This window comes from Enoplosus armatus, chromosome 16, assembly GCF_043641665.1.
Source record: "Enoplosus armatus isolate fEnoArm2 chromosome 16, fEnoArm2.hap1, whole genome shotgun sequence".
Taxonomy (NCBI): Eukaryota; Metazoa; Chordata; class Actinopteri; order Centrarchiformes; family Enoplosidae; genus Enoplosus; species Enoplosus armatus.
The window spans coordinates 11,942,192-11,955,189 of NC_092195.1; the positions used below are offsets into that span (position 1 = coordinate 11,942,192).

General features: G+C 45.0%; 1 protein-coding gene across 1 annotated transcript in view; it reads right to left on the bottom strand.

Moving 5' to 3' along the window:
• Positions 1 to 1,252: 1,252 nt before the first annotated feature.
• The window catches only part of jarid2b (jumonji and AT-rich interaction domain containing 2b), a 100,432-nt gene continuing 88,686 nt past the window's right edge, over positions 1,253 to 12,998 (bottom strand). The window contains exons 7-18 of the mRNA XM_070921623.1: positions 10,433 to 11,882; positions 8,633 to 9,213; positions 5,951 to 6,043; positions 5,506 to 5,624; positions 5,159 to 5,229; positions 4,851 to 4,965; positions 4,525 to 4,630; positions 4,237 to 4,419; positions 3,159 to 3,289; positions 2,821 to 3,007; positions 2,212 to 2,319; positions 1,253 to 1,942 (exon numbers count right to left, since the gene is read on the bottom strand). Of these exons, the coding sequence (XP_070777724.1) occupies positions 1,721 to 1,942; positions 2,212 to 2,319; positions 2,821 to 3,007; positions 3,159 to 3,289; positions 4,237 to 4,419; positions 4,525 to 4,630; positions 4,851 to 4,965; positions 5,159 to 5,229; positions 5,506 to 5,624; positions 5,951 to 6,043; positions 8,633 to 9,213; positions 10,433 to 11,882 (3,366 nt within the window). The 3' untranslated portion in view covers positions 1,253 to 1,720. The remainder of the gene's footprint in view (positions 1,943 to 2,211; positions 2,320 to 2,820; positions 3,008 to 3,158; positions 3,290 to 4,236; positions 4,420 to 4,524; positions 4,631 to 4,850; positions 4,966 to 5,158; positions 5,230 to 5,505; positions 5,625 to 5,950; positions 6,044 to 8,632; positions 9,214 to 10,432; positions 11,883 to 12,998) is intronic.

The following is a 12,998-nucleotide window of genomic DNA, read 5'->3' on the forward strand; positions in this document are numbered from 1 at the left end:
CACGTTTACCAGAGCAACCCTGTAAGCGTCAAACTCACATGGATGAAGAAAGGGAAATGTAAGGCTTTTTCTTCATCAACCACTCTCCTCTGGAACTTTTTCTCTCTTCTCTATTCCTTCCTTTCTTTCTTTCTTCCTTAACCCCAGAAAAAGGCTCAAGTATTTAAAGAAATTTACAGGATTATGTACAAAAAAGTTGATGTTTTGTTTGTGTTGGACTTTTTCCTCTCTCTAAAAATCACGCATAATATATCTGGAAAAGGGAAAAAAAATGCGAAAAGCCAAAAAAAACAAAACAAAAAGGACAATAATAAAAAATTTAAAAAAAAAAACTCGGATTTGATATTTCACATTTTACACTCTTTGACTAGTGGCTCTACTTGAGATAACACATCAGATCAACAAAAGTAAAAAACACAAAATAATAATAATAATAATAATAATATAATATAATAATTAATGTTTACTGGTACAGATGAAACAAGAGGACTGGAAGAATGGAATGTTAACACGATTGCACATCTAGAACCAGAAAAGCCTGAAAGCCTTTCTGCCCTGTGGGGCGGGGGTGCGTGAACTAGCTGTTAGCCGATAGTAGGCGCAAACCCCCAGATTTTAAATTTTTGTGTTGTTATACAGTAATTATAACCAACAGCACCAATAAAATGGACCTCCTCGCTGAGTATCAGGCACCGTTTTCACTTGCTAGCGAAGGAAGGATCCCTCCATACTACCAGGAAGTGAGGTGAGGGGTGACCTTTCACAGGTCAAGCAGCTGTAGCTCTGCCCCCTCTCACATCCGTCAACGAACAGAAACATCCACAATGACAAAATAAAAATAAAATACACAGAAGACTTCTTGCAAAAAACCTAGCAAAAAACAAAGCTAAAATTCAAAATAGAGCTTGAAAAAACATAGCCAACCAACAATAAACCAACATCGTCTGTCTTTCAAGTTTTTACCTCGCGTCGCCAACCCCCCTTTTTAAAAATAAAAAAAAACAAAAAAACAATGCAGGAGCTGCATCAAGAAAGAATTAAAAAAGGACTCCTCTTCCTCAAACCAAGGATAGAGAGAAACTTTGGGTAACTACTTGATGTCATTTTCATTTCAGAAAACTGGGGAGAGAAAAAAAAAAGGCCGCCTTTTCATTTGTCCCATGTTCACAGTTGAGTGACGCATGATGAGAAGGGATGGGGGGGGGGGGGGGGGTTCCGTCTCAGGGACGAGGGCAGGAAAGAGTGATGCAAGACTATGGTAACAAATGTAACCCATTTTAGTGACGGGAGGGTGGGGGTGGAGGTAAAGGGTATAACTGTGCCCATCAAGTCTTCTTGTGAACGTTACACTTAATGCTTGTAATGTTGTAAAGGACGACTTAAAGAGGGACGTGGGGGATTCTAAAATCATCCAGAATAAAAACAAATTCTTCTTTCACACTAGTGCAAAAAAGACATCTTGCTTTTCTTTTTTTCCTTTTCTTTTTTTTTTTTATAAACAAGCCTGTCATACTAAGGGGGGAGGTGAGTATTTTTTTGGGGGGGCGGGGTGCTGAGGTCAGGTGAGGGGATTTTCAAAGCTCAAAAACAATCTTAGGAGGAGGGATTGATAGTGATCCTGCTTAATGTAAAGAAAAAAAACAACAGGTTTGGGAGGGCTCGGGGAGGGTCGGAGCAGGACGTGGGAACAGCACCGGGCGGTGGTGTCGAGGCGCCCCCCTCAGGACACAGCAGCGGCCTTGGGTATGTGGCTGGAGGACAGGCGTGCCAGGGACACCTCCACAGTGGCACGCTTCCGGGGGCCTCGCTTGGCCGGTGATGCTTTGGCTGGGCTTAAGCCGTGGCAGGGATCCCCTCCTCCGTTGACGACAACTCCACCTCCGCCTCCGTTCTTTAACATGGCCCGGCCACACACCTGGTTCACCAAACTGTTGATTTGCTCCTGATTGGAAGGCACAGAGAAAAAGTACAGATGAAAAACTGAACCTGAACTGAAGTTAAAGTTTTAATATTCTTTAATAAATATTCTTCTCTAAGATCATTTGTTCATATAACTTCACAAACACAGCAGGAGTTACAGCATTGACATAACAAAATACACTGTCATGCTGAATAATCTACTTCCTGGAGCAGTGTAAACCAAGCTGATGTCTCCCCCATCTGGACAGGGAGAGAACTGAACCACGGCAGAAACACACAGCGGCAGCTCACCTCATCGTATCGGTACATCATCTTAAGGCCTCTGCAGGACTTGTGCTTCTCCACATAGCGCAGGGCACACTCCAGACAAAAGACCACATTGTCAGTCTCCTGAACCACCTGCACAGAAACAGAGACATTAATGTAGAAACCAGACACTCAACACAGGATTCTCTTGTTACTGAGATGGTGGGAAAACTGATAAATCATTTAAATGTCTTCCTCTCCTACTGTATTATGCAGCTGGCAAGTTAGTAAGTTTGCATGTATTACAATATTATGGCATTGAATTTGATAACATTGTTATATCAAATTTCATCATTTGGGTTTATATTGAGCCATGAAAAGTTGTTGTAGTCTTGCCACTGTGCTAATAAATAAAATAAAATAAAATGAATGTTATGTATAGCAGGTAGCAAATAGTAAGTACAATATATAAGCTGTATGTTTCTGCAGGGAATAATGCAAAATTATACCTACAAACTGAAAGAATGATAACCACTCTTGCATGATTGATGATTTCATGAATAAATATTTCTGACTTCAAACTAGCACTGTAGCATTTTAGAAAATAAGTCCTCCATCTTATAACCAAGGTGTGTTCAACTCCTGTGCTCTCACCATGGACAGGTAGCAGAGATGCTGACAGATCTGGCAGCGTCTCTCTGAGGACTCCAGTGCCAGCCATTTCCCGCGGGGCTTCTTGCGTCCCTCACCGGGTCCCAGGCTGCTGTCATGGGTGCCGTAGCGGGCAGAGGAGAGCAAACCTGCCTTGTAAAGTTCCTGCCGTTGGCGCATCTCTATGTTCCTATTGGACAAGAACGCAGCTCATTAAGTTAAAGCCGGAAAACATTTACATCTGCTATCGTGTAAAAAGCTGTGCATAAACTGTGTCGTGGTGCATTAACTAAGTTTTTTATTGTTCTGGGAAAATACAGACAATCTTTATTTGCCCCTACCTGAGGTCTTTGAGTAGGGCGGAGATGGTGGTGAGGAGAAGGCCATTGTCCCTCTTGGATTCGGCTGTGGCGATCTGGTACAGTAGCTTCTCCATGGAGAAGGGTTTGGCTATACGACGACATTTCAGGTCCTGTACACAAATACGGAACAGATGATGTATTATGAATCTCATTAAATCAGTAACAAACTATTTTTTATGTGTTTCGTTGTCATTTTTTATGGTCTCAAAATCAAAAAAAGACAGCACTTCTTCCCCAACATCGGTCGTTTATTCAACCAGTTTTGTTTCCTTTTACACACATCCAAATACAGATATTTTAACTAGATGAAGAAAGAGTAAAGCAAGTTGACAGACATGCTCCAACAATGCTGATAATATCATGTATAAGAATGAAATTGTTTGCAGTGTAACCACAGACTGTACACAACATTAGTATGTAGTAAGTAAAAAATGTTCACCATTTGGAAGAAAATGTTTCAGGCAGTGCACCACAATACAGTACATTGTATGAATGCCATATTACCCTTGAGAGCAATCTTTGCTGTGGCTATGGATACGATGATATTGCTGAAGGTATACGCGGTTCCATCACCATAATGCCCATAATGATAGTAAGAAACATTTTCTTCTCTTCTATTACTGCTTTAATGAGATCCAATGGTCCGAAGGCTTGCTCATGATCACAAAAAAATCTAAATCCACCCTCCAGGGAGACTTACAGCTGCAATTACTCCTTAAAGTTCAGCACATTGGCTGATTAGAGAATCAAGCTCTAGGTTCTAAGTTCATTTATCCATTTGAGTTTCAATCAGCTCTACATAAATCAGAGCTTTAACTGCCACCGTCCACAGGGGGCCAGTGTTGTGAGGCGTTACAAAGCAGAAGCCAAATAAAAAAACATGTAAAATCTGGAATACACAGGCAAAATATTCATTCCAGCGACATTTTAGTTTTCATATTTATAGAAAACATTTTCATCCCTTATTGCACATTTTGTTTTCCACATATACACATGTGCCATTATTCATTTCACATGGCCCTTGTACTGATCTGCCCACCCAGATTCATATGCTGACCTTTGCGGCCTGATAACCCAGGTTCATCCAGTGCGGTGTGGCAAAGTGCACCGTCTCTGACACGCTGTAGCCACAGCACACCTTAGAGACAAAGGCTCCGGGGTAGCAGACCACAAACTGGCCGCTCCTCTGGACCGTACGGTAAACCTTGATGCCTTCACGGCAAAGCACCTCTGGAGAGATCTGGAAGATCAAGAACGAGGAGGGGGAGAGAAGGAAAAAGGGGTTACATTTCTGAAACTGTATATTTTCGGTAATGAACTGGCTTCACAAAGTATCATGACTGACCATGATGTTCTTCTCCAACATTTCTAGTCCTGGGGTGCCATTGGCCTGAAGCAGTGTATGGACCACCTTGTCCAGCTTAGCCTTCTCCTCAGCAGGGACAGAATACCTGTGGGAGGAACAGAGATATCAACACACATGGACATCAGTTGACTTTACCCCATTTGCAAACAGTCCACAGGGAGGAGACTATGCTCTCAGATTAGCTGTTTTTTTATTCATTGTTTCCTATTGGTTCTCCTCGCTGATTGCACATATGTTTAAACATTTACAAGGGAATTTGGGAGAGTGTTTTCAGTATGATCGTGTACACGTACGTGCATACTTACCAAATGCAATCAGCACCAGTGTGTAAGTAATCAATATATGGAAGGCGATTTTGGTCGCGAGACCAGCATGAGGTAGAAAAGACCATGCCAATGTTAAGCCAGGGAATTGTCACCCCTGGGGAGACAGAGGGGTTTAAAGAGAGAGAAACAAGAGTATAGGTTATTATTAACTGCACATTACGCAAACAATGACACATAATCTGTAGAGATACAGCAAAAAATTCATTAATGCTCTATATGTATGCATTTTCTGGAGCAATTTGCAATAATTGTGTTTCTTTGAGAGAACTGCCTTCACATGTACTTACCAGGCACAGCACCCAGATGCCTCAGAATGGATCCAGAGTTATTGGGGAGGACAGTGAGGTTCCATCCATGTCTGAAGAGAAGATGAGAGGAAATTGTCATTTCTGCATTTTCTTTCCAGGCATGCCAAAAAACACCAAGTGGTCTAGGCAGCTCAAGGGAGCCTCCATGGTCACTCTTGAGGAAGCAGACACTGCTACTCTTTGGGTTTCCCTGCCCAGATTCACCATCTGAGATTCATAACAGGGGCCATCCGGTCAACAGGTCAAGACAACAGTCTTGCAAAAGTGGCAGAATATTGTGTCCAAACTTTAAAGTGAGTGTGGTGTAAGCTCTATGAGCAACTTACTTTGAAAATGGCTCTGACTTTCCTGTGGGGAAACCACTGCCATGTGTACTGGTGTCCACCTTCCCACAATGCACCGCCACGTGGCTGTCTCTCTGCTCCACAATCCTCCAGTACTCTTGCTGCATGAGCGAAAAGGAATCAGTGGAAGAATGCATGAAACAGGGTACAAGTTTCAGGTGTGCTTCATAGTCAATTATGTCAGCTAACTGAAGAAATGCTGCTAGCTGAGGTCTGTGAGCAAACTCCCCTTTCAATGATTTTCTCATGGCTGAGGTTTTACATAAACATTTGATCAACAGCTCTAATGTTTCATCTGGCAGCGACAAAATGTTTCTTTCAGAAAAAAATAACAAATGTACTAAAAATAACGAGCCACTAGAAGCTATTGTAGACAATGCAGTTTACATTCAGTACAAGTTGTTTAATCAAGAGATGGCATGCTAACCTCAACGTCAGCAGCTCCTGGTTCCTTGTTAAAGCACATGGTCATGGTGTTCCGGGCTATCCTGAAGAAGTTAGTCAAAGACACCGATTTCCCCTGCAACAAAGAGGCATTAAACATGAGTCCCAGCATGCTAAAAGGAGTCTGAGGGGAACAAGAAAATATTTATGGTCTTCGGTCACGATAAAACAACTGTAGGGAATGTGAACCGAGATTGGAGCGAAAATAAAACATGAGCAAAGAAAATATTGCTGGATGTCAATGAACTGCAAGTTCTCCTCTTTCCCACCACAAGTTTGAGTCAAAAAGTCAACGGGAAAGGATTATGGTCAAAAGAATGCATGTAATGTATGTGCACAGATGTGTAAATGGGTTAGGTAAAATGTATCAATCTCTATAAGGTTGCAAGTCCCAGATACGTTTCCCCTGGACTTGACCCTGTCTCCCATGGACACTCCTGCTACAGAGAAGCTTTGAAGGTTACCATAAATCTGCTGGCCCCGGGCCTGGAGATGTATAGACCCTGCTGAAAGATGACCTTGCGGATTCCTTATGCTCACGGTGACAGTCTTTTTCTTTTTTCCCTCTTATTTGTCCATGTTTTCAAAAAGTGACGACCTTACAATCTCACTTCCTATTATTACAGTAGCTACAAGGTTGTGAAATAATGCAGTTACATAAAACAGCATAGTAGTGGCCTAGTAAGCACTGACAAGACGTTCTTTGGGCGAGTCGGTAGCAGCACTTATCCAAGCCTTTCCTGGTGTAATTAGAGTTAATTATACCCTTGACATGCACTTTGTTCTCTTGATAGAAAAAGTGAAATATAACCTCCTCCTGGGGGCCACTCGTGATGAAAAATGCATACAAATCTGAGCTGCAGAGAAAGTGATGGGTCATATTTAGACAAGCCTGTCCCGTCAGGATGGTGACAGCCATTCACATGTCACTACGTTGAATAGTACTTCCATAATTCAGAGGTCTATGGACTGGGCTGGGTCAAGTCTGTTGACAATATCTCAGTTCTTCACAGGGAGGTCATATAGAGGGGTTTAGAAGGGGGAAAAAAAATCAAATGGGATCCACATTTGAGATGGGCGGAGTATTACCCAGCATGAGAGTGAGTGTGAGAAAGAGGCAACACAGAACAAAGTTATCTTAATTACAGAAATAATTACTGCTTCATCACATCAAGATGCTGTGGCATGACAGAAAATGTGCACACAAGCTCTTGGAAAATAAATATTGTGTATCAACACAATAGTTTTTGTGAAAAACAAGTGTGGTTTTTTGTGTATGTGTGGAAATCCATATGTGGAAAACACAAAGAACTGCTAGCTGTTGCACTGATGTACGTGTTGGGGGTAGGGGGGCTTGGCAGAGGCACTGGCAAGAAGACCTGGCACGATAGAGAAAGAGAGGGTCGGCAAGAGGACTGCAGATTTGGGGAAATAGCTAAGAGCAAGGGCATGGGCTGAAGGAGAGAAGCTGTGGGGAGAGGGCTGGATTAAAGGAGTCGAGAGAGCTGGAGAAGGCGGGGTTTGAAGGGGGCGGGGCAGGGGTGAGGGGAAGGGCTGCTTTGGGGGCTGCCTTCTCTCTGACCTACATTTCAGCCAGCCAGAATCAACACAGCTGCCAGCAGGCTGGGGAGGTGGGAATACATCTAATGTGTGTGAATGCGCGCACACACACGCACACAAAAGCAAGACTACTGACCACCTTACACACACAGCTGAACAGAAATATTTAACAGAACCACAAGACGTGCAAGGCACAAAAACTGCTGCCCCTAGCTTGCACACTGAAACCCAGGTCTTCACAATACAGCCACATGACACATTCACATGTATTGCTGCATTTAAACAGGTGTATATCCTCTCATGTTTGCTTTGTGTCAGTTAACAGCGTGACAATGTTACCAAGAACACTGAATAACAATTTCAATATGCATTAACATCTTTGCAGTTCACACCACAGCAACATTCTCCCTGAAACAAACCCAGTCATAGAGTGTTGTGACAATTTATAGCACAGCTTAGCTCCATCTGAAGATAGGGTGCATGTTTCGCCACCTAAGAACTGACAGTGATATCGAAACGCTCAAATATTAGTGGTGATACTATGAAGGGTGTAGGCTGTTTACACCTCATGTGTGACATTAGTCTTGATTCAGATAGTAGTGAGATGGCAGACATCTGGCTGAGCAATAATGAGGCCTTTGAAGACTGCTCAGGCGAGCTACAAAAAGGTCTGACATTTTCCATATCAACAAGACAATGTGCATATCATTTTTTATTTTAATTAACACTGTGTTGATTGAAGGACTAAAACAAACTTGATTAAGGGGATTTGGTAGGTGTCTTCGTGTTGAGTAAAAAATGAAAACAAGGAAAACCACGATCAGGAGACGTGCTAGTTAGGAGACAACATCCAGAGATGTTTCTATGTTTTAGTGCTACTGCTGATGCAAAGATGTACTGTAAACTTCTCAGCAAACGCTGTAATGAACAACTGACCCTGAAACAGTAGTCAACAAGAGTTAACAGTTGTTAACAGCGCTTGATGAGCTCATGAAACCTCTTTTAGAAAGAAGAGAATAACTAAATGGAAAGATACACTTACATGCCTCCTGTCTGTATGCTTCAAATGTGTGGCATAAACAGCAAATGTCTTCTTCATCCTCACCTTGTTAATACATTTGTGCTGGTCACTGAGAACGCCCCTGTCCTCCTCGTCCTCCTGCTGCTGCTGCTGCTGCTGCTGCTGCTGCTGCTGCTGCTCCTCCCCGTGCTGCCTGTCCTCTTTGCCTTGTTTTTCCTGAGCGAAGAGCCGGCGCCGGCCCGCTTTGACCTGAGCCTCCAGCTCCTTCAGATGGTGATACACTCCATTGGTGCGGTGGTTCCCTGTCGCCCCTCCTACTATCCCACCTACTAGCCCATTCTTAGGCTCATAGCGTGGCAGCACCAGTGCACTAGGTGCTGAGGAGTCCGAGAGACCCTCCAGAGGGCCCCGGCGCGACTCCAGGTTCTTTTTCTCCTGCAGCACCTCGACCTGCAGTAGGAGGCGCTCCTCGGTGCTGAGTGAGTCATAGGAGAGAATGTACTGGAGGTAAGCCTCCTGCAGCTTGGCCAGCCGGTCCTGCGCTGACTTAGGGATGCGCAGAAGGTCGGCCAGCTTGGTCCACTTCTTCAGGTCCATCACCTGCTGCATGCCGCCCATGTCATTGATGAGCTGGAAAAAACGTGACAGGTCCACTTCACAGCCACCTGCGTGGAGCAGAGGGACAAAGAGAAGGTTAATTCAGAGAAATAATGAGGGGTGAGCTTAGTGTGGTTAAATATAAAAATGGTGACTCCATGTGTACATAAAGAAGTTGCCCGTTTTCACTTGTCACTTGTCTCAGGTTTTGAAAAAACACAGAAATCAGATCACAACAAGACGACTGCCATCTTGGAGCATCTGCTCCTTTGGCTGCCGTTTCGTCTAGCCCGGTTCATTTTATTTGAAACGGCCAATTGAGCCATCACCTTTTAAAATGATCTGAACCATCATTGTGCGAAACAGAGACACAAATTCTGTTAATGTAGAACTGATCTGCTGGGCACAGTAAAGGAAGTCATTTGGAACCAGGGTATCCTGGCTGGCTGAAGCCACTCCACTGTGGCTCACTGGCTGCCAGGTCTCTCTGGCTAACAGCCGCATACCAACTGTACTCACACTGGGCTAATCTGAATACAGCTGTATGCAAGAGCAAAAGAGCGTGCACAACACGAAATAGTCAAATACAATTCAATAACCATGTACTGTATGTGCATGCATGGGGTGAATACATACGCACATACAGAAAACTCACACACACAGTTTCTGTCTAAACTGGGTTGTTTAAAGGCTCATAAAATGCTGATGTCATTGTGAGAAATGGAAGGTGACGGGACAATCTGGGACAATATTGTTTTCGTGGCCCGTCAGGTCCCTCGCCAAGTTGTTCCACATTGTTATTGTCATCTATAAAACGGGAAGATAAAATCGGGCGAAATGCCACTGAAGCTTTCAGAGCACCACTGATACCAATGGAAATAGCAACATCTGTAATGCTTGCTTATTTGCTGCTTTTATCATGGCCTTACAAAAAAAACACAGCAGGACACTGAGAAGGTAAACGGCACTTTTTTGTACATTTCGTACATTATTTTCCATTAATGTACCGTATCTTGTTTATAACTTTCTTATATTTACATTCAACAGAAGCTGTGAAAGAAAAACAACCAAGTGTAGACAGGGCTGAGAGGAGGCCTCAGTTTGGAAGGGGGTGTTTGGGTTTAATTCACTCCTGTAAAATCGATGGCTCTGGTCCTCTGTAGCAGTGAGCAGGAAGAAACCTGTGGCCTATTGCTTGGTTAATTCAATCAATTCAGGAAGGAGTTTTGTAAACTAAATGGCCTTGTGTACAGTCACATACTCATAAATGTTGTTTGGCTCACTTACCAATGACAGGTGGCTCATCCATGGTAATGCCCTGAGATTTGAGGTGCTTGCGGATGCAGGCCAGCCGCTGCACGTTGGGGCCCCAGCGCCGGCCCAGCATGTGGACCCTCTGCACCTGTGTAACAAAACGCATCTCCTCGCTCAGCTTGCACTCTGGCCGCCAGTCTGGGGGCGGGACGACACGGCACATGCCAGCCTCCTCGGCCTGTTCCCTCACCGCATCCAAGTACACCAGAGGGTCCTGGAACTCCCTAGGCACTGGCCGAAAGACAGGGACTTCACCCAGCGCTGCCCAGCCCTCTGGCCTGCTCCGCTGGCGCTCCCACTCCTTCTCCTGCTCGCGTTCCTTCTGGCGCGCCATCTCTTTCTCATGCTCCCACTCCTTGTCACGGTCAGCGGTCCGCAATGCTGCTGGTTTGAGCTGTCCGGGGTTGTTGGTGGAAGTAAGCAGAGAGGAGGTGGTGGAGGAGGACACAGAGGTTTGTTGGGGGTCTGAGGTAGTGCTGGCACGACTGGGGTTCTGTGGGTGATTCTGGCCTGATGAGGGGGAGGAAGAGGAGGAGCTCCGACCATGAGACCTGCTCTGCTGCTGCTGTGCTTGTCGAATCAACATCAGCTTGCCAGCCGATGCTCGCTTGGGTCGCTGGTTCACCGGCTCTGCATTGGCTGCTGGTGTAGGAGGAGGGGTTTGTTGAGGAGAGGGAGTAGGAGGTGAAAGTGGGGTAACAGGTGGAGTTTGTTTAGGAGAAGGGGGTGTTTCTGATTCATGTCCATTAGAAAGTGGAGTGGTGGTCTGTGTGGCAGCTTTCTCTTGATTGGCCACCTTCTTGCTGCTGCTGCGTGTCTCCAGAGGCGTGGGTTGAAGCTTGGCCTTCTTGGCCTCAGTGCCAGTGGTTTTGGCTTTCTGCGCAACAACCCCTGTCCCCACTGAGTTGAGCACCACCTCCAGACGCCGCTTGGAGTTACGCAGTCCCTCTCGACCTTGGCACTCCCCCTGGCCCGGTTGGGACTGTCTCTGCTTGTCCTCCTTGGCCAGGGTGTTGTGCCGCTGCCCATTTAGCCTGCCGTTGAGGCGGGCGCCGGCAGCCACATTGTGCAGCCCATTGGATAGTAGCACCTGTTTGCGGGTTTTTGCATTGCTGTGGTGGGCTGGTGCCGCTGCTTTTCCTGAGTTGGCCAGCCCATTGCTGGCTGCTGGCTGGCTGTGCTGATTGTGATTGTTCGCTGACGATGGTGCCGAGGCGGCGCTGTTGTGTTTGTTGCTGCTGCTGAGTTTGGTTTTCTTGCCCAGTTCTTTCTGTTTGGCTTTGGTGTAGGTGACGTGGCCCTTGGACACGGTGGCTGTGTACTTCTTCACAGTTTTGGACGGCAGTCGGAAGTCGCGGCTCTTTTTGGCACCACCGACAGCTTGTGCCGAGCTCGCCCGCGTCAGCCCATTCACTTTAGAGACCTGAGATCATCAGAAAAAATAGATGGTACACATGAGATAAAAAGAATTGTATCACAATGCTGTTGATCAATCATGTAAATGAGGTAATAGGGGAATATCTTGAAAAGAGGGATCTTTGCTGGAAGGGAAAGGGGGTGGCATGCTGATAAAGCTTAAATCTCTGAAAGAATACTGTTTGATCACATCTCTGAATGTTGTACGCATGTATGTGAAAGTTAAAAATACCATTGCATCAAAGACAGCAAAAATGCAAAACATTTCCCCAAATGTACCCATAGAAATTCTTTGACCAGAAAGTACGACAAGACACATGCAGGGGCGTGGGCGCACCCACACTCCACAGTGAAGAGGCCACACATTCAGATGCTAGCACTGCAGTAACACATTTGGCCGGTCAGGCCAAAGCTATTTGTGGAAACCTACGCTATTCATTAGAGAAGCGATCAACTGTCTTGATTACTATACTTTCAAATGCAGTACACTTTTGTAAACTGCAGCTCAAACTGCTGTCAACACAAAGGCTGAGATTTAGAAAAGGATATGTGCAAACCAAAACCAAAACCACTACATCCCGAGATAAACAACAGTTTAGAATGGGTAGAAAAAAAAAAAGATGGTAGACATGAGAGGGAAAGCAGGGAAGGCTTCATGGTTTCTGCTAGCAGATGGCTGGACAGTATGAGGTAGGAGGTGGGGTCATTGGGATGGAATAAAAGCCCATCCGGGCACATAAAAACAGCCTTTTACTTGCTATGGGTTTCCTTAAACGCTATAATTCAATTTTTGTGCTATGAATAAAGGCCCTGCATGTGTGTTTATGTGAGAGAGATAGAGAAAGGGAGCGAGTGTGTATGTGCACATGAATGTGTGTGAAGTCTTTGAGGCACCCAGCTGTAGATCAGAGGTTTGGTACAGCGGTGTCTGGTTCCATGGCTGGCTCACTGGCTACAGCTGTGGGAGGAAACATGGTCACCCTGTCCCTCAGTGCAAAGTGCTTTACAGCTGGGCCAGTATGTTCAAATACATTGTGTAAAATTAAAGTGTCTATCGGACTCAGTCTAGCTATTTCCGTCTTTCACTCCATCATTTCATTCCCCTCATCTCCTTTCCTTTACT